Source organism: Azolla caroliniana, unplaced genomic scaffold, assembly GCF_043228905.1.
Source record: "Azolla caroliniana isolate FFs.n. ecotype wild unplaced genomic scaffold, voAzoCaro1.0.p SCAF_11, whole genome shotgun sequence".
In the NCBI taxonomy this organism is placed as follows: Eukaryota; Viridiplantae; Streptophyta; class Polypodiopsida; order Salviniales; family Salviniaceae; genus Azolla; species Azolla caroliniana.
The window spans coordinates 12,254,987-12,278,917 of NW_028230446.1; the positions used below are offsets into that span (position 1 = coordinate 12,254,987).

General features: G+C 37.3%; 3 protein-coding genes across 3 annotated transcripts; 1 reads left to right on the forward strand and 2 right to left on the reverse strand.

Moving 5' to 3' along the window:
• Positions 1-5,042: 5,042 nt before the first annotated feature.
• LOC147857809 (thiosulfate sulfurtransferase 16, chloroplastic-like) lies at positions 5,043-8,339 on the forward strand. The gene is made up of 6 exons (XM_087326675.1): positions 5,043-5,175; positions 5,281-5,367; positions 7,334-7,407; positions 7,583-7,653; positions 7,769-7,822; positions 8,066-8,339. Exons 1-6 carry the CDS (start codon positions 5,153-5,155, stop codon positions 8,141-8,143), a joined length of 387 nt encoding a protein of 128 aa, XP_087182801.1. The 5' UTR covers positions 5,043-5,152; the 3' UTR covers positions 8,144-8,339.
• Positions 8,340-10,455: 2,116 nt separating this feature from the next.
• LOC147857810 (uncharacterized) lies at positions 10,456-12,717 on the reverse strand. The gene is made up of 4 exons (XM_087327866.1): positions 12,345-12,717; positions 11,439-11,533; positions 11,200-11,338; positions 10,456-10,664 (listed from the first exon to the last, which is right to left on the reverse strand). The coding sequence occupies exons 1-4, from the start codon at positions 12,532-12,534 to the stop codon at positions 10,594-10,596; spliced, it is 495 nt and encodes a 164-aa protein (XP_087183992.1). The 5' UTR covers positions 12,535-12,717; the 3' UTR covers positions 10,456-10,593.
• Positions 12,718-20,216: 7,499 nt separating this feature from the next.
• Positions 20,217-23,664, reverse strand: LOC147857811 (putative cysteine protease RD19D). Its single transcript, XM_087326669.1, has 4 exons — positions 23,021-23,664; positions 22,308-22,427; positions 21,133-21,376; positions 20,217-20,712 (listed from the first exon to the last, which is right to left on the reverse strand). Exons 1-4 carry the CDS (start codon positions 23,579-23,581, stop codon positions 20,393-20,395), a joined length of 1,245 nt encoding a protein of 414 aa, XP_087182795.1. The 5' UTR covers positions 23,582-23,664; the 3' UTR covers positions 20,217-20,392.
• Between the last annotated feature and the right edge of the window lie 267 nt (positions 23,665-23,931).

The window sequence follows — 23,931 nt, forward strand, 5'->3', positions numbered from 1 at the left end:
CAGTCGTGAGTAGAACTTCTGATTCAACTGGGTTTTCAATGGATAGTATGTTCCGATCGCTCGACAATACTTCGGCTGAAGAGACGATGTAATTGACCTCCTCATGCCGGTCACTCTTCTGATCCGCTCATTGAGCTTTGTTCGTTCTTGGCTTTGAGTGTGCGACAATCGTCTTTGATGTGTTCGGGTTTCTTGCAATAATTACAGACTCGATTGTCCCGAGATTTGCTCTAACTTTGCTGATTGTTTGGCTATCGGAAAGAACTTCTTCCTCGATTGTTTGATCAATTAGTCAAACCTTGTACTACATAAGCATCATTGGGCGAATCGTTTGCAAACGATTTCCTCCGAGCTGCTTCAGTCAGAATTGCACTCGTGACTAAGGAGTATTTGACGGCAACAGTCGACGCGTTGCACACAGTAGTGACGAAAGTTTCCCACGAAGAGGGGAGCTTGCTCATAAGCAACATTGCTCTCAGTTCATCTTTGATCGTCGTCCCCTGGGCCGCAATTTGGGAACTTAAGCTTTCGTACTCATTTAGATGTGCTTGGACCGAGTCAGATTCTTTCATCCGAAGGTTGTAGAGGCGCCAAATCAAATCTATCTTTGTGTTGGTGATCTTCTTTTCATAAGTGTTTGAAAGTGTCTTCCATAGTTGGAAGGCAATCGAACATGATTGCACCGTGAAGTACACGAACTCCGATAGGTGCATCTGAATTGTGGCACAGACGATTCTGTCCAGCTTTTGTCACTCAATTGGCTTGTTTCCTTCTAGAGGGTTTTCGTTCTCCATTGGGTAGATTTGACCCTTGACTATTAGATAGTCCTGCAACTGCTCCTTCCAGAAGTTGAAGTTCGATCCGTTGAATTTCCTTAGACTCATCTCTGACGAGCCGGATATTGATGCCATATGTGTTAGTTTATTGGACTTTGTCCGGAGTTGACTACGAACAGTGGTGGAGTGCAGGCGATTGGCTCACCCGATATCGTTCTTAGTCGGATTTGGACACAGGTCGAATCGACTTCGACTATTGGCGAGTTCTGTTTGAAGTGACTACAGTCAATTGACTTAGTCCAATTGAACCCAACTTTGTCGATTTAATTTCGGAAGTCGATTTTAGGATGCCGATCACAAATTATGTGTCGTTTTTCCAGGCCAATCTTGCTTCAAGTGACTATGACAATAGGAGGGACACATCCAACTGGGCTTCCCGAGTGTTGTTTAGCCAAGTGAGGCACGGATAGGGGTTGTTCCTGGAACAAGATCTGCTTTGAGTGATTACGACAAGCAAATAGATTGTGTCTAACCTGGTAAAGCACAATCTCGAGGGCCGATTTGATGGAGATTCCTCTTCGAGAGGCTGCAATCACGGAAGCAAGATACAACCAGTTGGCTTACCTCGAGAGTGATCTAGCTCGGTGAAGTGCAAATCTCTTGTTTTCTTTCTCTCCTCTATATGAGATCTCAAACTCAAGTTCTTCAAAGGAGATGAAGCAAAAATGTTGTTGAAAACTGACGACAACTGGTAGCGAGTTGAAGAACCTCAACTCTGATACCAAATGTTGGCGATTGAGGCCATCAGCGCGGAAGCATAAACAACACTTCGTTAAGAAGATACCCGAGTGCACAAGATGAAGGCAATATCAAAAAACAGAATGAGAGGGAGAGGGAGAGAACGAGACGAGAAGGCACACAATAACTGTATTATTCAAGCTCTCTCAACAATGGTAACAAAAACCTCAACGACTAGATTACAAAGCCCATTATATACTAAATGAACTAGGGCAACTGCCCTTTGACATATTTACATAATTGTCCTAAATCTAGTTGGTCGAAGATACAATGTTGAATACGGCGACACTTTGGTCCAATCAAATCCTTAAAATGAGAAATACATCAATAACCTAGATTGGGTCCACAATAATCTCATCTCCTATCTTAACTTGTACCACATGTGAAGGAGCATATGATGGTCTTAATCCTTGAAGAAACGTATGCGGTTTTGATTGATTATATATAAAACCCTATTGTAAGTTTTGTTACATAAGAATGTGGTAAGCCATATAAAAATAACCTCCAAGCTAATAATAAAATCTATCACACACACATGTAATATAACAATGAAATGATATAACAAGTGGAAGTTGTAAATCAATTGTTGAGAGATCAAGCTCAACTTAGTTTAGTTAGTTAGTCAACCATGTAACTTCATAGTTACCTAGATAGAATCTAGTTAGAAGTGTTGCCTATAACGACTTAAATAGGACCTTGTACTTAAGTAGGATATTCTACATCCTCCACTCCCAAGGTCATTTAATATTGGACTTACACGGTTGTACCTATATTCTCTTCACACATGTGCACCCTTGCACATGAAATCTATATATACCTCATTGTAGGTATTTTTGTATTTTGATGATGATAATGCTAATTTAATATACTTAATCATCCCCCATCTTGTGTTGTATCTCTCTCTCTCTCTTCCTCTCTCACACATACACACATACACACACATATCACTTAATCTTTCGCTTATCAACGAATCACATAATTAGGTACTAATTAATCCTTGCTTAATTACTTACCTAATTCTTAACATCAATAAAGTTTAGCAACTTTGGGTTTGGAAGATTCATGTGAAAAACATTCCAACGTGGAAAGGTTATTACTTATTAATGCCCCTAGTTGTAGATGGTGTTCTGATGTAAGATAAGGTTTCATTTTTAAAATCCTTTTTCATATTCTTCTAATGTTGTTCTTGCATATTCTAGAATCCACTAGAGCATGAGATTTGCCACGAATTGCATTCTAGACCTCCATTGCACGTATTACATTGGATAATTGTTGTTGTATACTCTAAAATCCACTAGGGTATGCGCATCTCTAGAACTTTCTTTTTCGTGCATGCCTCTTCGACCTTGGATAAATATGTGTGCTCCTCTTTATTACAATCGAGATGAACAACACCAGTTATGGAATTCATAATTCAAGTCATTTCCTCTCTTTCGAGAAACTATGGGTTGATGTTCGGGCAAACAATTTGTGTTCCTTTTCTCGAATACATCAACAATGTCTTGGTATTTTGTAGTTAATGAATCAGAATGATACCCTTTGGAGATTGAGGGTGGGCAGTTGAGTCGGAAATGCCCCCTACAAACTCTCTTGTCCTCGGTTTATGAGAAGAGGTAGGTTGGCTAAAAGTGATGGAGTGGTTGCACCAATCCATTGTTAGGTTGTGTGCCTTCAACCATGGTAGATTTAGGGAAATTGGATGTTAGGGGGATGAGGTAGAATGTCAATTATTCTTGGTGGGATCCTACTTGAAGCACAGAGCAGAATCATTGCTTCTGTAATCAATGTTGAGGAAAGCATTCACTCATCCATTGCTTTGATTGGTATGGTCTTCGATAGTTCTACGATGGGGATATCGTGGGTTTGGGTGAAGACAATGTCAATGAAACACAAAGATGTTACGGAATCAAGTAAGGGTGGTGCTTGTATCAAGTTAAACCAAAATGGAGGCTTAACTCGAACACAAACCTGCATGCGGATGTAGTTGAATTGTAGGAGTAGAGTGAATCAGATCAAGGAAAGCATCCAGTTGCACGACTCCTATTGCGGCCGAATGTTGTTATGACCCCAACATTATTTTTCTTGATGGGGTTGTTGTCGAGCACCATCGCTTAGACAATGGCAAACGAGATGGTCATGGGCACCACAATAAAGATAAAGGTTATTGTCCCATCAGTTTTGTTGTTGGGCTTGATCAATCTCCATAAGGATGTGGGTTATTGGCGGAGGATGTTGAACTTGATGTAGTACGTAGAATTGACATTTATGGGCGTGTTATTAGTGTATGGGTCGCTCACTAGAACAAGTATCTCAAATATAATGAATATACAAGAACAATTATCCAATGTAATGCTTGCGTTGGAGGTTGGGATTTTAACTTCGAGTATGACACACAATAATGAATGACATTATTTCTTGAACATTGCTATCACAAATGTTTAATATTCACAATAATGAATGGTATATTTCTTGAACATTGCCATCTCAAATGTTTGACGAATCTAATGTGTATCAATCTTGCACTTAATGATGATATTCCTTCTACATTCACATCCATGCTTGTGAAATTATATATCATAAAATACAATATTTCCTATGACTTTGAGATGTGGTCTATTTTAAATATATTGGAATCTATTTTAATGGCTTTTGGTGCGCTCTCTTCAAATAAATATATGGTTATTAGCCATTTGTGCATATTTTAAGCTACAAGGTTAGAACTTAGACATATAATGATTTATTAACAACTCATACCTTACCTCAAACATGTTTATTGGGTTGTTTACCAAGTTGCTTGATTTTTTCGATTCTAGATTCGTGAGATGTCTAGATATTACAATCATATCATACATGTGCTATTTCATGATCGATCATATGGTAGATGACAAGCAATTCATCTACATAGACAATTGATATAAAGTGCCTTTATATTATATATATGTTGAAATATGTGATTCAATCATTCAACTTTATAACCTCTAAGTGTTTGCCAACCATGTTTGTAAGGAGCAACGTAGCCCCCACATTATATTCTTGTTGATGTAACTAGCTACAAAATACGCTAGGGTATAAGAGACGATAACAACATAATGGATGGTTGGGAGCACAGACATTAGGTCACGTTGTGCATGGTGTGTTATCGCAGTATACCAAACCAAAATTGTGGAAAAAGAGTGGGGGTTCATGCATGCCTAAAGAACTGTGATGATTTTCAATGATTCAAGCCATAGTGTGACCAAGCTCGTTGGTGTCACACCGAACCGCCAAACCGTTCAAAAACATAAAACATCTTAACAATTCGGTTCAGGCTTGAGCTGAGCCGTTGCATATTCCTATTGGTGTGGGGATCAACAACTTACTTAGGGGCATTTGAGGAAATCATGAAAATACGAAGGGCATTTCTGAGATTTTCAATTTCTTCTTTTAACTATTTGTCTCTCGGGATCACCATTTTCTCCCCCCTCCCCCCTCCCCCAAAAACAGAAACCCTAAGTATCCACAGTTACCCAAAAGGGAAACCCTACCTTAGAATAGCCCAACAAGGGACTGCTTGTTATACAGAAAACAGAAAGCTCACCATGGCAGCTGTAGTAACCACCTCGTGGGTTCTCTTGATTCATTCTTCTTCTTCTTCTACATAATTTCAATTTACATCATTGTGTTTTGTAAATCTCTCTACAAAATGCATGTTTTTTTCATGCCATAGATCTGAGGCTGATGCTCTTCCGCTCACTGTCTCCGTGGAAATTGCTCATCAGCTGCTCCAAGAAGGATTCCGATACCTAGATGTGAGGTACATAATATCTCACTTAAAAAACCTCCACTTCATTCATTTCAATGCTCGAGAGTGAGATATGTATTCATTACGGGAGAGAAAAGGTGATGATCATGATGATATTTGAACGTCTTGGGACACCAGAAATATGTCGCTTCTATGCTTAAGTAGAGAGCATATTTATGTTCTTGGATCATCGATCTCATGATTAGGGAAGATTCCACCTCATGATTAGGGAAGATTCCACCGATACCCTTTGCCCTAGAGGGTTCTCTCCCAGTTGCATTTCTTATTTCAGTATCATGATTATGTAATACAGAGGAGGTTCATTGCTGTTCTTGCTTCAAATGGTATGGGTGATTAGAAGATGTAGTTGAATCCTAACACATTGGGTTCATGCGAGTGTGGTAGTGTTTTTGGTGTGCTCTTTTGGAACTTCCTCGTCCCAATTGGCTTTGACTGCATCAATAAGCCTTGATTGGATGTTTCTTTGTGAACATTATCATCGGTGTGTAGCTCAAGTTGTGGCATTCCATCTCTTAAACCTTGCCGGCTAGAAGACAATTTTTTTCTTTCATTTGTCTTCTGTGTTTTGCTGTGAGCACCCCATGTTTGGATTGATGGATAATGAGCTTCCATATATTTAATTTAGCCACATACTTGTGCCACATCCAGTCAAAGTACACCGGTTACACATCTGGATTTCCTCGAATGGATCTTGATTATGTTCTGCCATTGTGGCCCTTGTGCCTTGTATCTTGGTACTTGGGAGTCTCCATTGTCCGGCAATCCGCTGCTTGTCCAATGGTGACTCGGCACGTTGTCAAGGAAGGTGTGGATCTATGAGGAAGTCAGTGATGTATAGATTGCCTCTCTGTCCCATTTTCTAATATTATTGTGGAACAGTGCTACATGTTTGTGTATGAAATGGGTGTGCAACCAGAATATGTATTATGTATGCCCACTATGCATCATCCTATCTTAAGTCCAATAATATCAAAGTAACTAACAAGCTAGTCTCTATTGGCTAACTATCATTGTTTGGGAGTCCAAGAAGATCAAAGTACTTAAGATATTGATTTCTATAAATGAACTTGGCCTCATTGTATCTTTAGTGGGAGTCCATTAAGAACAAGGTAAACTAACAAATGATTCAGAACTAACACAGTATTTGAGACCCACACCTGAACGCAATCTTATTTGACATATGTGCTTCGTCCTCCACACAGTATTCTAAACTTTCATCACAAAATTTCATGCATACACCAGATCGAGTATATCTCATACATACAATTTTGCTTACTGTTAATATGCCATTCAGAGAGATTGTGTAATAATTTCTGGACAATTATGGTTAATCAGGCCTATGCCTTGGTAGAAATCAAGAAAGATGGAGTACAAGATTATTTTTTATCGTCATCCTCACATTTTGATAAATTGTTAATTTGTACTTCAGAGCATATGATCTACTAAGAAATGAAGATTCATCCAAAATATATTGGTCTTAGCATACAATCACTCTTAACGCTTTCCACAGCTATCATACACCATTTTAACAATTTTGTCACCCTCCTGATTCGATATATCACAAATGCGAGTTAATAAATGTAGAATTCTCTTTGAATTATGAACTCTACTTGCATTTCTGATCAATTGAATTCTACTTGCATGTCATGCCAGCATGTATACATCATTTTATATGATTATTCATGGAAAAGTAGTGTCTTTGCCTAAGAAAGTTATGTTACAGCCATTACATTCTTCCAAAGAATATGAGCTAAAAATAAACCTCTTCAAATAATTACCTATATCTTAATTTAAAGGCTCACAAATGACTAGCAAATAAACAAGTCTATTTAGATCTTGATATAACATTTACATGTACATAAATCTACTTATATGGTAAAGTAGAAACTCTCAAATATTAGAAATCTACTTTTAACTTTATATAAAGACTCACTAGTATACAAATCTATGTTTTCAGAACACAAGAAGAATACTCTGGAGGCCATGTAGAGGGGGCTGTTAATATTCCCTATATGCTTAAAGGGGAAACTGGTAGAATTGCTAATTGTATTAATATTTTATGCTTAAATGAGTTGATTTAAAACTCAATTCTTTTATTTAGTTTGTTTTCCTCATCCTTGATTTAAAACTCAATTCTTTTATTTAGTTTGTTTTCCTCATCTTTTATGTCCGTCATATCAATTTGGTGGATCCTTGTACCATATAGGTATGGTTAAAAACTCAGCATTTCTGGAGGATGTTTCAAAGAAGTTTACTACTGATGAAAAAATTATTGTGGTAAGTACTTTCTCTTTGTTTAAAGTTAGGCAGAGATGTAAGGACTAGAGGCTTGTTTGCAGTGTGTAGAATTTATTCTAACCTTCCATTCTAATTCCTTATTTCGTGTCTTCAGGGATGCCAAAGTGGTAGGAGATCATTGTTGGCTGCAACAGAATTGGTTTCCATGGTATATTAGTTTTAACATATATGTATATGTGTATACTGTATGCTGTATGTGTGTATACTGTGTGAGAGTATGTATGTTGTGAATGCATGTATGTATAGACATATGTCTCTGCATACATATTGTTTACCCATACATATAAACATGTATACATATAATAGGAGTCAATAAAATGAAAGGATTTTTCAAACTTACGAAAGCTTTCAAAACAAAATTTCTCAATAAAATGATTGTATTACATACCAGAACTTCCATGGTGTCAAAGACATGGCAGGTGGATTGATTGCGTGGACTCAAAATGGTTATGTGACCTCTTCATTGTGAATGAGAAGCATAAAAGTGTCCTTTGTGGGAATTTACACAACGCAAAGATGGTGATGTAAGTAATTGTTTGTACAATAAGGAGATGCAAAGCCAATACAAGATTGATACATTTGTATGCTTTGATGAATGGAGCTTTTACTTGTCATTGTTGCTTTTATTACAATAATATGAAATAAGAAGTTACACATTTCAATACGATATCGAAAACATTTGTATGCTTTGATGAATGAAGCTTTTCCTTGGCATTATGCTTAGAACAGAATTTGATTAGGATTCATGAATGTGTGTTCTGACCCCACAAATATGTGAAACATTTTTTGAACTAGCTAGCATTTATTTACATGTAATAATAGAAATTCACATCATGCTTATTTCATTTTGTTTAGAAAATCAATTTCTTTAACAGGAAGTAATATGTAATGATTCACTGAAGTGAATGTGAGGCACTTTGTAGACTATATGTTCACTTGTCTAATAATTTCCAAAATCTTGTGAAAAGAAAAGTGGATCATATAGGTTTTGAGCTAGCTATGCTGCAATAACACCTTTTATGTAATACGAAATATATGCAACAAGTAATATTTGTTATCGTCTCTTGTCATATAGGTCTTTGTGATCATGGTTTGTCTCATAGGTCTTTGTGATCATGGTTTGTCTCATAGGTCTTTGGTAGATGCTAATATATCTTTCTCCTCTCTTTTCCTGTAAATAATAGCTTTCATTATGAAAGAGAAACACCACCATGACCAACTTACATTGGATTTTGGATACATATTGCCAATACTAATTGACAACAAAGTTTGGATTTGTCAAGGATCCAAATACTAAGAACATTCTCTGAACATTCAAATGCTGAACATGATTTCTTTTCACATTACATAACTATTGTTCTTAATGTGATAGAATCCTCAGACTTTTTCAAAAATGAAAATTGCCATAAAAGAAATCCTTGTAACCTCACACCCTACTTCCACACACAACTCTTGAATTGAAAGTAAAGGCATTTCTCATATGCTAGTTGAAACATAGCCCCCAAAACCTTAAATAACCCAAAATAATTGTGCAACGTATTTTTTTTTGTAATTAGTTTACGATAGTGGTAAGTAGTTAAACCTCTAGTCTTAGGTCTTTTGTTAGAGACACACCTCTCTATTGCTTCACATACATAATGTGGAATATAATAGTTGAATGCATGAGCTTTCTGGTATGAATCTCTCTCTCTCTCTCTCTCTCTCTCTCTCTCTCAAGCTGTCAATTGCATCTCACTATCCCCATGACATTGGCTCTCGGAGAGTCTCAAAACTTCTTTGAACTGAGTTACACAAGCTATGTGTTGAGGGAGCACCATGCCATCATTACCCAAATATGAAGATATGCAATAAAAACCTAGTGGAGGATGATTATAACTTACTTAGGTAATTGTGAGGAAAATTCATGATAAATATGATGACTTGTTAGACTGTCATGATAATGCAAGTGCCATAGTCAAATGATCACCAAGAAGAGTGAGCACATATAAGTGTGCATTATTTTCACACAATTTTTACTATAGTGGAGTAACCACCCTTCTTATGAGGTAGTCAAAAAACAAATTCATATGTTTATTTGGTCCCATAGGTCAAAATTGATCATCTCATAGACAATAAAGCATTTATTCTATTTTCAAACACGTTTTACTTTGTTGATCTAAATCCATGAAGCTCTAAATCCATTTTTTTATGTTGAAAGTAGGGTGCATTTACTCAAAATAAACTAAAACTAATAGGCTTAATGCAACAAAGACCAAATTTTAACATTGCATAACATATTGTATATTTGGATTATAAATTTAGTGATATGGTAATGTCCTTTAGGTCATAATATTATTATATTGAGAGGATTTAAACTACGATGTAGATATAAAGCTAATGTGCTTTAGTACACAATATTTCATACAAAATTCATGTCTATTTCATATGTAGACGGTTTAAACTATGATGTGTAAAGGTTATACGCTTTAGCAAGTAATGTTTTGTTGATCACGTAATTCACTCAAATATACATGGATCTTCCTCTTTTACCATCCAAAGAGTTATTTCCAAAGACCATATCTTACAAAATGCAAAGTTATTGATTTGTCAAATGAGTTACAAGGGCATACTTCAATATGACAATTGATTACTTCCATCTTGTTATGAATAGGAGTGGCATTTTCGAACCTGGATAATATAAAGCTTTTTGCAAGCTTGAAAATCGTGAGTTTTGTGTGATTCTTATGTATTGGTAACTTCATCCTCTGAGTAATAGCTAGGATATAAGGGCCTTTCCATGTGGTTTGACATATTATGGAGTCTAGACTTTTGTTGGACTCTTTCATCTACTTCAAATAATTAGACATAAGAGTCTTTCCATGTGCCTCGAAATGTTGTCAGACCAAGACCGACATATGGTAATGTATTTGAATTGATTTATCATGGGTTGTTGTGAGTGGAGCTCTCGTTCTTTTTAACATGTGTCTTCTTTCTTTGCCACTCTTCAAAGGCTGAAAATATGTGTCAAATCATTTCCAACAAACTAGGTTAGCCTCACATTCATGATGCTCAACATGGAAAGTAATCTTACCTATTTAGGTTATGTTCTTTTAGCCATGTACACTCTCTTTGTATGGTTGAAATAAAGCTACATGAACTTATATAACACAAGCATATTGTTGGAAAGGTGTTCTTTTGTATATTTCCAGATTCTTCAAGGTGTCTTTTATAAAGAAATTTCAGTCATTTCTAACAATCCACATGTTGCATGTAGACACTACTATAGTGCTCTTTGTGATGTGATCAAGGTTTCCATGTAAATGTAATTAGTAGATGTGATTTAGCCCAATTTAAGTAATCTATTGATGTTTTTTTAAAGCAATATTGATTGAAAGGATGGTCGGATGGCCGTCCATATGGTATGAACGTGGATGTCCGTCTCATGTGGGAGTAGACATCTTGAAGAGGGAGTTAGTTATCAATAGATGTTAGGAAGGGATTGCTTTCATCACAAATGTTAAGAAAACAAACAAAACATCAGATCACCTTTCTGATTCTTAGTAGGGCTTGCCCTTTTCAGCTTTTTCAACTTATCCGAGAGCTCTGCGGCATATTTCAATCTTGCCGAAATTTTCTTTGCATTTATCATCTCAGCTCGAATCGACTCTTCTTGTATCTCCTTCACCTAGGCAAAGTTTGAACCATCAAACAAAAATCACACAACACTCTCTAAAGTTTGGAAGCCTAAAAAAAGGTGTCCACCAAAATTTGAAGAGAAACCCAACCCTTTTGATGAGATCCAGAGGTTCCATGGCTCGCCGTGCTTCATAAGCTTCTCGTAAACGCACTTCGGCTTCGATTTCGACCCTTGATTTGACACCTGCTGAGTTTTAAGCTCTGAAATGTATATTTATATGCATAGTTATATGTAAAACATGGTTTCAAATTTAATTGTATGTATTCCATCCATGTACATATATGTACATATCCGTATATGTAATTATGTATATGCATATGCAAGCAAATCATAACTAAATGATTTCAAGGAAAATTCCATCTATAATACACATATATGCATGCATATCATACCTGAACATAATGAAGTCAATACATACACGCATACATTTAATGGTGCAGTCTAAAACGCATACACATGGATGGATACACACATACGATTGAATGGTATTTGTATGTACAAGTTATACATGCATGGATACCCTATCATACAATAACTACAACTACGCGCATAGAAGTCCAACAATACATCTCCATGCAATCCATATCCATATCCATCATGGATGTATAGCCACAAGTTGACATGCTCATATGTATACATTCATACAATCATATATTCATGGGATGAATGCTCCAAGCTGGGGTGTACATACATACATACATACATACATACATACATACATACGTACATACATGTATATGCACACAATCATACACGTGGTTACATGTATGCATTCATGGGATGATTGCTCCAAGCTGGGGTGCACATACATACATACATACATACATATGCACACAATCATACATGTGGTTACATGTATGCATTCATGGGATGACTGCTCCAAGCTGGGGTGCATATACATACACACATACATACATACATGCATACATACATACTGTTTATACATGTATGCATGGCCTAGCATGGTATGGGGGGGGTCATAATCTGTCAATACCTTGAGGGCGATTCCATGAGGAAGAGAGCTTGGAGACAGAGATGGAGGAGGAAGAAGTGGAATTGAAGAGAGTGTAGAGAACGAACACCATAGCCACAAGGTTGCAAGAACAGATCAAGAAAGCAGCCCTCTTGTAGCACCTGGCACCATCGCTCACGTTCAAGCTACAACAATTCGTCGCCATCATCATCGGGACTCTTCTTCCTCTCCTTCTCCTTCTCCCTCTCCTTCTCTTTGTTCTTTTTCTTTTTCTTGTTCTTCTGGGATGTAATTTAATAGTACATCATCTAACCATATGGAATGGGGATCATCAACCCATAAGCCCTAATTGAGGAAGAAGAAGAAGAAGAAGAAGAAGAAGAAGAAGAAGGGGAAGAAGCATGAAAGGTATGTGAAGCGGCCATCGCTCTCTCTCTCTCTCGCTCTCTCTCAAAGGAAACGGTTACATATAGTGATGAAAAAAAAGGGGTGGGAAGCTTTTCCATCTTTCTTTCTCTGTTTCTTGTCAACATCTAAATTGAATGATTTAGTGAAAGTAGACCCAGTAAAAGCTACCACCATCACCATCACCATCACCATGTCCATGTTCATGTCCATCTCCATTTCCATGTCCATATTCCATATCCCATACATGATGGTCTGCTCCATCACGCTTGCCACGATTGACTTGCTCGATCATCTCGCACCGTTGATCCGCATTTCCGCATTCTTCTTGCGCCTCTTTGCGTGTGTGTTTGTTTTTAATCGTAGTTGTTGGCCTTCCGCTATCGGAGCCCTTTTTCCGAACACAATTCTCTTAGTAGTATGATTGACAACTTCAATCATATGGTGTGTGTTACGATCTCCGTTTTCATGATTTGTGGAGGTAATGGATCGGTGTGCGTTAATCCTCTAGGGCTCGGTGTCACTTTCTGATCCCGATCGTGGATTTGTGAGTTTGCCAAGGTCTTGCACTCCATGATCCTTGGGGGTGGGTGATTTATAAAAGCAATATTGTTACAAAAGCAAACTAGTTTGGACAATGTTTTTTCATACAAAACTTTTGTTGTGTTGTGAGATCATTTATATTGATTGTCAAGATAATATTGACACATAGCCACAATTGAATGGTTAAAGCACTCGACTCATGATTGAAGAATTTTTAGCAAAGTTGGAATCTATACCATGGATATTAAGGAGAAGAAACTTACACTCCCTCATAACGGGCATATATAGTGTAATCGACTCACTTTGTCAACATCGAAAAATTTCAAGCCCATTTGAGTGCACAAAGATCAAAATTGATATGTCAGAAAACTTTTGGTCTTGCCATTGGATATGTTGTCGAGTGACATAATCTTGTCAATGACAAGTCTCTTCTTGGTTACACATTTTTGTACAAAATGATATTGGACACCCATGTTTTTTTATATTGAATGATGGGAGTGTTCTTTGCCAAAGAGATAAAACTCTTTCTTTCTTTTCTTTTTTTTCCATGAAAATATCCTTTCATTAGTTATAAACAATAGTTACAAGAATGTTGACCTACTATCAAGCTTTTGGTATGTTGCACTCTTCCATGGGTCCCCATCCCCAAAGGATAGATAGTATCAACACCCCACCACTCAATAACCTAGTTATGTAATTGGTGGTGGGAACAACCATACTGGAGGTGCTAAGCACCACATGGGTCTTGCACTTTGTGTGTGAGAAAAGGGTTATTCTTCCAATAAGCGATAAGTTTGACACATTGCAACACTGCAACATCTGTCTCACCTTTAATATCATCATACCGCCCTTTCAAGGTATGCACCATCTGCATTGACTTGTGGGTTGATGATCCACTTAGATTCATCATAGCAAGAACCCTTATTTTAGAGAATGTAGCATATTGCAAGATCTCCGGTTGTATCATTGATCTACATATAATGTCATCTTCCTCCAGACCATAGTCTTGAAACCGTCTACAAGACAAATATCCCCTTACCCCCACCATCACTTGAAGCCTCGTAAATGCCCCTTCCCGCCTGGGAGGATTAAATGACCATATCATAGAGAAAGAGTGCCCTAAAACCGCTTGCACATGGTCCCACATAATCTGCCCCCCTCTCAAGGAGGTAAAATATTTTGACCTTTCATATATATGCAAAGTAAGAAAGGATCTCCATGCATCAACTGACGCTCTTGACCCTACATCGAGCTTGGCCCAATCCAATCTTTTACGGAACCCCAACATGTGCCCTGACGGCAAACGCATATTCGGATTCCACACTAAGTGTTGTCTCAAGTATTCCTCCTCACATGTTGGTATACCACATCCCAACCGTTTATGTACATGCTCCCATGTTCTTAGAAGAGCTAACACTCTTACTATCATTATATAATATCAAAGCTAAATTTGAATTGATTTATTAAAACAAGCCAACTAGTCAACTAAGCGACTATACTTTCTTAGTTACATCAGATACAATAACATATTGTACTTTAGTTGTCAAGGTTATCATGCACTCTAAAATTTCGATCTCCACGAGATTGCTTCACCTGCAAATAAGACGAAATAGCAAGAGGTTGATTTCTAATTGGCAAGACATCCTGCATAAATTGAATTTGTATAACCAATTAAGATGGTTACATTGATTTAGGGTTTGTTGGGTCGAATCTAATGCATAGGTTTTGTGTGCCAATCAAATATCTAAAGGTATGCTACACTGCATTCTAATGTGTTTAGCTAGGATTGTACATAAATCTACGTATTATGCCGACAACATGTGCTAAATTTGGTCGGGTTGCAAAAATTGCATTAATCGAAGAGCCAACAATCGGTGCATATGGTACTGATCCGGTCAGTAAATCTTTTCGAGAAAACCAAAGATTGGCATGTAGCGACGTCATCACAGATTTGGCCAAGTGCGTGTTAAATCTCTCCAAAATTCATCAAACGTAGTTGTCCTATGACCAATACAATCGTCTATTGCTTTTATGTTGTGTAATCTTCATCTTGAGAATATGATGCATGTAACATAAGTCCTTTATGGAAAATTTCAACTGCAATTGCCATCGAAGGTTGGCAAGCTCCCCAAAATTTCGGCCAACAAGTACCATATCATCCATGTAGACCATGAGATAGATGATTGATCTGTTGGATGTGTATTTCATTGTTATGAAGTTAAGTGCATGCATGTGAAACGTGAGTGGGTTCACCACAGACTTGAACCAAAGAGGATGGGTTGCAGATTCTAAATCTGTTTTGGAGACGTCAAGCTATCCGTCAATACTTGGTTTACTGCCCATAGGGTTTGTCTTAATGGTTTTTGAATAATTAACCACACAATAATAGTTACCCTATTAGTAAATACAATGCGTCATGCTCTAAAGGTGTAGGGTTTGAATCTTGCCTTACACAAATACATCTATGTGGCACGTCAGGCCGATCCACTCATATTATTATTTTATTCCCTGTTTGGACATTGGAGGAAAAGGTTGTAGGAGGAGAATGTTCAAGGTGGTGAAGGTTCCATGAGGAGACGGTTCCATGAGGACAAGGTTTGAGGTGGACAAGATTTGAGGAGGTGAACGTTGGAAGCAACCAAGGTTAGCAGTGGAAGTCCGGTCAGGTGTTTGCAGGTTCTTTTTGCCTTGTCAAATCATTAAAGACAACGTCCAAACTTCAAACACTTTGTCTTATCTTGTTGTGCACTCAAACATATGGGGCTCATATCTAAACGTGACAAACGGTGGGTGTAGGTACTTCGTTACCTTCATTGACAATTACTTGTGACATACTTGGATATGGTCAATGAAGTCGATAAAAGTAGAGTCTTCTCACTTTCTCAAGTTAAAGAGTGTCATGTGGAAAACAAGATGAATCACAAGATTCAATGCTTACAATTCAATGGTGGCTGAGAAGCACAATCTATTTGGAAGAGAAGGGGATCCATTGTGAATTCTCTTCTTGGTAGACACCACAACAAAACGGTGTTGTTGAGCTCAAGAATTGCACGATTCTTGAGATGGCACATGTCATGGTACAAGAGAAGAACATTTCAAAGATATATTGGGCAAGACTACAATCAATGGGTGCATGATCAACAATGTCCATGACAGGACCCCGCATGAGAAGTATTTTGTGAGAAAGCCAGACTTTCGCACTTGAAGGTTATTGGCAGCATCACATGTGTGTGTGTACCTAATGAAAAGCAGAGAAAGCTTGATCTAAAGTCAAAGAAGATGATCCTCATTGTTTACTCACTTAAGCAAAAGGATTATAATTCTTTTAACCCCACCACTCGACACTCACGAATAAGTTGAGATGTGATATTTAATGAAGTGGCATCATGGTATTGCTCGATATCGGTGACCCCTATCATGCTTGAGACAAGTGGATCTAATGCAAATTCTAAGAGTGAAGAAGAAGAGAGACCGCTAGTTGTTATGGGTAGAGAACCAACAAAGAGTCTACCCACACTCTAGTCGACCAGACCTTAGGTATCGTTGAGCAATCAAACTGTTGCACAACATGAAGAAACCTCTGATGTGGTGCCACCTCAACACTACATCCGGAAAAAAAGAAGTGCAAGATGCCCGAGCACAAGAGCAAGACCTCAAGTGACAAACTCATATCAATCACCCCAAGTGGTCAACATGTGATGTGCCTATAATGAGGATAGCGGGAGTAAAGAAAGCCTTGGAGGTGGTCAATGAAAAACTTTGTCAATTGAGCCAACAGAAAAACTTGATTGTAAGGTTTGGGTACAACAAGTACATGGCACATCACTATGCATTCATTATAAAGTTCATAACAGACCAAGAACCATAGTCTTACAAAGAAGATGCCCAAGATCCCTGGTGGATCGAGGAAATAAGGAAGGGGATGTGAGCTTTGGTCGACAACGATACTTGGGGTTTAGTCTTTGCTTTCGAAACCGAGAAGAAGCCAATTGGTTTTCATTGAGTGTTTGAGTTCAAGGCTTAATTAGTCACCAAAAGGTATACACAAACCCACTACATAGACTATGAGGAAATATTTGCCATGGTGGCAAAAATAACTATTGTGAGAACAATATTTGCATTTGCACTAACAAAAGGATGTCGTTTGCATCAAATGGACATGAAGAACGCATTCCTCCAAGGCAAGCTCGAAGAGGAAGTTTACCTGATGCAACTGCCCGACTTCGAATCAAGCAAACATCTGCACATTGTTTGCCGATTCTAGAAGCTACTCTAAAGATTGAAGCAAGCCTTGAGAGCACAACATTCGAGGATTACATTGTATACTCACAACATTGGCCTTCGAATGTCAAAATTTGCAACTCGTTGTATATCCAGAACAGTCCCAAAAGCCTAGTCTTCGTTATCTTGTATGCACATCAGTGGAGAAAGCCTTGTCGAGACACAGAAGATCAAAAGCTGCTTTCAGAAAAGTTCAAGATGAAAAGTTGGGGGGGGGACGGTATAGGTGCAAAGATGAGAAACCAGATTGAGACCAAGCAACACTTGAGGTAAGTAGAAGAGGAAGAGCAAGACCGAAGTAAACCATGCACATCTAATCCACTTGAAAAGATACGTTCGAAATTTTGAAATCAAAGATAAGCCCGATTTCGAATCAACACCCTTGAAAAGATAGAGGACAAGGGAGATGGATGGGGTAAGATCGGCATAGACTTGGCACACGGAGCAAAAACCTAGGGAAAAAACCTGACACCTTGAGATTTTTGTCAACATTTTTTGGATTAATTAGATCGACCTCACTTGATCGAGATTGAGTACATCAGAGCAATGTGAAAACCACGGTCCAACCGTTTGAGCAACTTTGACTAAAACTTCAACTACACCGAGACAACCAAGCTTAAGAGGACACAATTGGCATTAAGGGGATGTTAAGAATCAACCTCAACTCGTGTGATCATGTGCTTATGGAGAAAAAGCATGAAGTGTGAAAAAATGTGTGAGCACACTTTATTGTAATATGTGTAAACTATGTAGTTACACAAACAATTAGATTGTGATATCTAGTTAGCTGTTAAGTGCAAATGGTTGACGAATATTAGATGTTCTTATGACTTAATTGTACTCGAGTGGATGTCTATGATTAGACTCCGCCAACCACATTTAATTTGGCAGTCCCTTCAGGACTTGTATATAAAACTAAGTTGGTCCATTGTGTTTAGTTGATGATTTTTAGTTTTCTCTTCAATGAATTAAGATGCCATCCCCCATGCTATGTATTATTATTTCTAGCTATTTTGTCTGATCTCTTACTCACATGCGCTTTGCTTCACACACCCCAACTCTACGAGAGTTAGTATTCTTTACAAGAATGAATAGTGGGTTAAAATCCCATTTCACTCAATTAAAACCAACCATGTTTTTAAAGGCTAAATATATTATTGGGTGTACACAAAAAAACTATTTACCAAAATTTGGATACTTCATTTGATTTCATGACAGAACTAAAAATCATATTTTAGCTCTCCTAGAGACAATTCATGATAGTTAACAATTGTCCGATGTACAAATTTCGTGACAACTTTATTTAGTTAATCTGAAAGGGTATGTGTTAAATGTAGTCGTGACATGTGTTAAGCTTTATCTTGGTAGAACATGTAATTGGTGAAAAGTTTCTTTGTTCCGCATCACTTCATGCCATATGAAAAGGAAGTTACTAATACCAAAGCTATGTATCTTAAGTTCTAGAATAGGGGCATTGAAATTAGGTAGCACACAACCTGTGCCTTCATTCAAACATAGTTTCAAAGTATACATTACAAATTTACATGCATGCCATTCCCTTTCACTTGAGAATGTAGAATATACCAAAATTGTGGCAAAGACATTTGCATCATTCTTAACTAAAGAAAACATGGCCATGTTTCCATTTTTTAACCAAAATATCTCAATGAAGACATTCCAAACATGCTTAACTAATTCCAATCATTCTTACCTAATGACATCGCAATTATTTTTTCATCTTCGACATGTATGCATCAATAACTTTGTCAAGCAAAGAAAACAATATACTTCCTATAGGCTATAGTAAGTGATGCCACTTTGCCAAGACTTTACTTTTGGCCATATCACTAAAACAATAGCATGATTCAATTTGGATATTAAGCATATGACTTTGTGCTAGGTTATCAATCAATGACATTATCCTCTCTTGACTATATCGTTAAGAAGGAAGCACAAAGTATTTAAAAGCTGAAATTGTAGCTATGAAACCTAAAAAGCGATGAATCTAGAAATTAATACTTCCTGAAAATTCAATCTAGAAATTATTGCTTGTTGAGAAGTCAATATGAGCAATTTTTGCTTGCCCTCTATTTTGAGATATTTTGAGACAAAGGGACAACCACATTGGATTAGGACCAAGGCTAACACTAATGACCCTTTTCATAAGCAAGATAAAATTTGAACACATAGTATTTAAACACAACATTAGAAGTTCAAGCCTGAGTAATTCCTATTGTTTACATCATCTTAGGTTGATGCTCATTGAGAATAAATAAAACCACATTTCTTACATTGACCCAGCCTCCTTTATAACCTAAGAAACTTGCCTATGTAGCCCTACAAAATTTGCAACATTCTTAAAGCAAAAGAAACACATACCCTTAACAAGCATATCGTATCTAGCAAATAGAAATCTCGTGGACCATGAGACAAAATGGAAGATAAAATTCACAAAATTTGACGACACAAGGTCACCAACACTAATGAAACAATATGGTCTTATACAAATAAGAGCACATAGACTCATTCATGATATGAGAAAGAGCATACAAAAGATTTTATATACAAGATCATTTTCCCAAAATTATAGCATTAATGTACCATTAGAAACTATGTACTACAAGTGTTTTGGGTTTATTTGTACTTAGTAGTAGAATTAAAGTATGAAACACTATTGATGCTCAAGTTATAGAGAATAAATCCATGAAACAATCTAAAGTAGAGCATTAAATTAACGACACTTTCTTAACCCTACCGACAAAATTATAATCCATTATAGCAACTAAAGCAACATTATTTTCTAATCCCTAGGTTATTGAGAAGAGATATGTAAGATAATTTTACGTTTGATAGATGGTATGGAGATTGGTGCCACTCTGACTATTGGGTACCACCTTGACTGCCGCTACTGCAGATACCATTGTGTTAATTCCACATTCACCCATTCCTCGACAAAGCTTGTAGAAGCCTTGGTCACCCCAATGGGGGCCCCATGAGTTCTTAAGAATCCAATAGGGCCGATTGCCCAACCTTAGGGGAGCAAACCCACTCTTTTGGTAGCCCACCAAAAGAACCCCATGATTGACAAACTTCTTGTTGCAAAAAAGAGGGCATGATACCCCACCAACATACGTTTGCATAAATGCTGCATTCAACCCCACTAGCAATAACCACAATACATTATCTACTATGAACTGCTTATGTTGAATGAATTTGGGCCAAATTGTTATAGTTCACTTCATGTTTAAATATTTATACTTCAATGAAATTTTAAAAGAAAAACCATTTAAATTTTCATGTTACGATCAATTTGAAATTCTTTTATTCTCTCGAAAACTATTGTACTTTGTTTTCTCTAAAGCTGCAAAAACTCTTAGAATAGTAATAGTATTTGTATTTAGGGTTTTACGAGCATTAACCAATCAATTCTCTTTTGTTTCAAGTAGTTTCAAAAAAATTAAAATTGTTTATTCTATAACGATGTTATGAAAATATTTTTCCTAAATGATGAAATTGTACATGGTGATCCAATGTAATATAATTATTATATATTTTTATCTTAATTATTATACATTTTTACCTGCCAAGGGTCCATGTTTCACTAGGTTTGCTGCAATCTGGTTCTCATCCAACGAGATGCTAATAAAATTCTCGAGTTTCCCAGCAACCTTATTCGGATCAAAGATACATTGCCCCATTGACCCTCTGTAAGGGTACTCTTCTGCCGTCATCAATCCACCTGACTCCTTTATATACTCATAGGCATTTGTCATCAACCCGCCTTTACAACCAGAGTCACATGCTTTCTTTTGTATTTGATCACACTACCCAAAAAAATTTAAGATCATGTTATTGAGTTAGGCGTACGCCACTAAGATAGTGTCAATTAACAGTCGACAACGGTTTAGTTTAAAACCGTGGCTTAACAGTTTAAACGGTTCGGTTTAAGTTCAGGTTTTTTTAAACGATTTGGTTTGGTTTCAACAGTTAGACACCACGGAATAAATAAATGTTTTAAAACGATCTTTTCATTTTCAAGCCTTATTCTCACATTTTAGGAAAATCTTTAAATTTTGAATTTTGACCTAAGTTGAAAAGCAAAACCGAACCACGAAGCTGCAATTTTAATGGTTTCATGGTTCAGTTTGGTTTAGGCTTCAAAATTTTTAAATGGTTCGGTTTTGACACTCTCAAACAAAACCGAAACGCTGCCGATTGTTAGTGTCCATATTATCTTTACGAAACATTATTGGTTCAATCCTTTTATTACTACCATATAAATGTATACATGTCAATTTAACATTACGTTTATTGACTTCATATGACTATCTAAGCAATCCACAATCAAATGATAATGACGTCGACAAACCTTCTCTATAACTAGTTTTTCATTCATGTATTCGAACGCAATACATTGAATGATACCTTTAGGCATATAAAAAAGTTTATGACGTTCATTAATCATCTCAATCTTTAGGTTAAGGAGTTGGTGAACCTTAATGCAATGTCGGGTTTGAAATTTTACCCTAAATCAAATATAGTACATCAACTCAAAACTAGGTTCATTTGAATATATTGGTTAATACTTAACCTTAAAAGCATACAATATATATTGCGTTCACCTGAAAACTTAAGACAGAATGTCTACACCTCAAACTGGAACACAGACAATTATTTGAATGCAAAAATTACAAAAACCAAAACAACATTTAGCTTGAAAAGCCCTATATATATGCTCATTAAGGCAAGAAATACCTTCTTATCACAGTCTATAAGTTGTTGTTGACTTAGGTTAACCAATCTCCTAGTTGAAAGAAACAGTGCCCCTTCCATTACCCCTGTCGTTGTAAATGCCCAACAAGCCCCACAGAGACCCTAGGAAGATAATAAGGCAATTGGCACCAAAGACTTTAAGAAGACAACAATGTAAATGCACAAATTTGTATTAAATGTTCATCACAAACGAGCATATATGACTATTGCACATCATCTCTATACAAAGTATACACCACAAAAAGGATATCAACATAGCATAAGGGCATAAGAGACAGGATGTTTCTTTTCCAACATGTGTGCTTGTTTTTCACATGTTATATAATGTGCACATAGCATATACAAAGACAAATGCTTACTAACATACATATGATGATATATGGCTCACATGCATGTATGATGTAACATAGATAAAGGATACCCGATATGATTTATTTATAATGTTGATTCCATACATCCCATGCATACAAAACATACATCCCATGTATGCACACACACTTGATTCTTCACATTGGTCATGGTACTTAGCACCCTCAAACAATGTTGGTTCCATACATCCCATGTATGCACACACACTTGGTTCTTCACATTGGTCATGGTGTTTAGCACCCTCCAATAGGTGTGCATACACAACATGCTTACGAGTACGTTAAAGACATGTACATGTTAGAGGAAAATTAGACACAACTGGGAACCTGGGTCTTGACGTCCGTCACTGCGCCTCGCTCCCTCCAATCGAAATTCTCGGGCAATTCATCCACCGGTAGAGTTGGAGCCGATACTAGACCATGGCCACCACCAAGAGGAGAGAATGCTCCCTCAATATCCCCATTGATCCCCGCCGAATCTTCTTCTCCACCATACTTGAGGCCCAAGAAATGTTTTTCAAACTCCTCTTGGGAAAGGTCCGAGAAAGGTGTGATTCCATGGATAGCCCCCGGATCGAGCTCCTGATGATGAAGGGCCTTCAAAAGGTTCTTCTTGAATATCTCTAACCTCTGCACATACTCACCATGGCTAGAATAGAGCTTTCCATACCTTTTAATGAACATTTGGAAGATAGACTCTGCATAGACTGAATCGAAGATTCGACGGTGATCATGATGATGGTGGAGGTGTGATAGGAAATTAGGGTCTTCAGTGACTTGGGTTATCAGAGATTCATCAGAAAGGGCGGCTTCATGTATATAGTATAGACAAAGGAGAGCAAAAATGAAGAGTATTCTTTGGGGGGAATTAAGGGGGACGAAAGCCATTGGATGGTGGGAAGGCTAAATCGTCATGGGATGAACAGAAAAACCCTAATCTGTCACAAGATTAGAACAGAGGAACAGAAAACCCTAATTGCACACAACCCACAAAAAATGAGGAGCTCTCACAAATTGTAGGAGGCAGGAAAACAGGGGCCAAGTGGAGCCAAATGTGTCTCTGGAAAGCGGTGGGGTTTTTGCTTCCATGCAATCCAAGCCAAGTTTTCTTCCTTTCAAAAATGTATTGAGTTTTCTCCTTAATTTTGTTTGCATACACAAATGTGACACTTGGCTCATCCTCCCTCCCCCATGAACTCGACTCAAGTGTTTCTTCTATTTTTGCCTTGGCCCGGTAA

What these genes read in the sequence shown, in the direction of transcription:
- LOC147857809 (XM_087326675.1), top strand. Translation starts at nt 5,153, where the DNA reads ATGGCAGCTGTAGTAACCACCTC. An exon ending in GCAGCTGTAGTAACCACCTC is followed by an intron (nt 5,176 to 5,280) that starts GTGGGTTCTCTT and finishes TTCATGCCATAG; the next exon opens with ATCTGAGGCTGATGCTCTTC. An exon ending in TATGCTTAAAGGGGAAACTG is followed by an intron (nt 7,408 to 7,582) that starts GTAGAATTGCTA and finishes TGTACCATATAG; the next exon opens with GTATGGTTAAAAACTCAGCA.
- LOC147857810 (XM_087327866.1), bottom strand. Translation starts at nt 12,534, where the DNA reads ATGATGATGGCGACGAATTGTTGTAGCTTGAACGTGAGCGATGGTGCC. An exon ending in CTCATGGAATCGCCCTCAAG is followed by an intron (nt 11,534 to 12,344) that starts GTATTGACAGAT and finishes AAAACTCAGCAG; the next exon opens with GTGTCAAATCAAGGGTCGAA. An exon ending in CCCTACTAAGAATCAGAAAG is followed by an intron (nt 10,665 to 11,199) that starts GTGATCTGATGT and finishes ACATATTTTCAG; the next exon opens with CCTTTGAAGAGTGGCAAAGA.
- LOC147857811 (XM_087326669.1), bottom strand. Translation starts at nt 23,581, where the DNA reads ATGGCTTTCGTCCCCCTTAATTCCCCCCAAAGAATACTCTTCATTTTT. An exon ending in TGACGGACGTCAAGACCCAG is followed by an intron (nt 22,428 to 23,020) that starts GTTCCCAGTTGT and finishes TTATCTTCCTAG; the next exon opens with GGTCTCTGTGGGGCTTGTTG. An exon ending in TTATAGACTGTGATAAGAAG is followed by an intron (nt 21,377 to 22,307) that starts GTATTTCTTGCC and finishes TTTTTTGGGTAG; the next exon opens with TGTGATCAAATACAAAAGAA.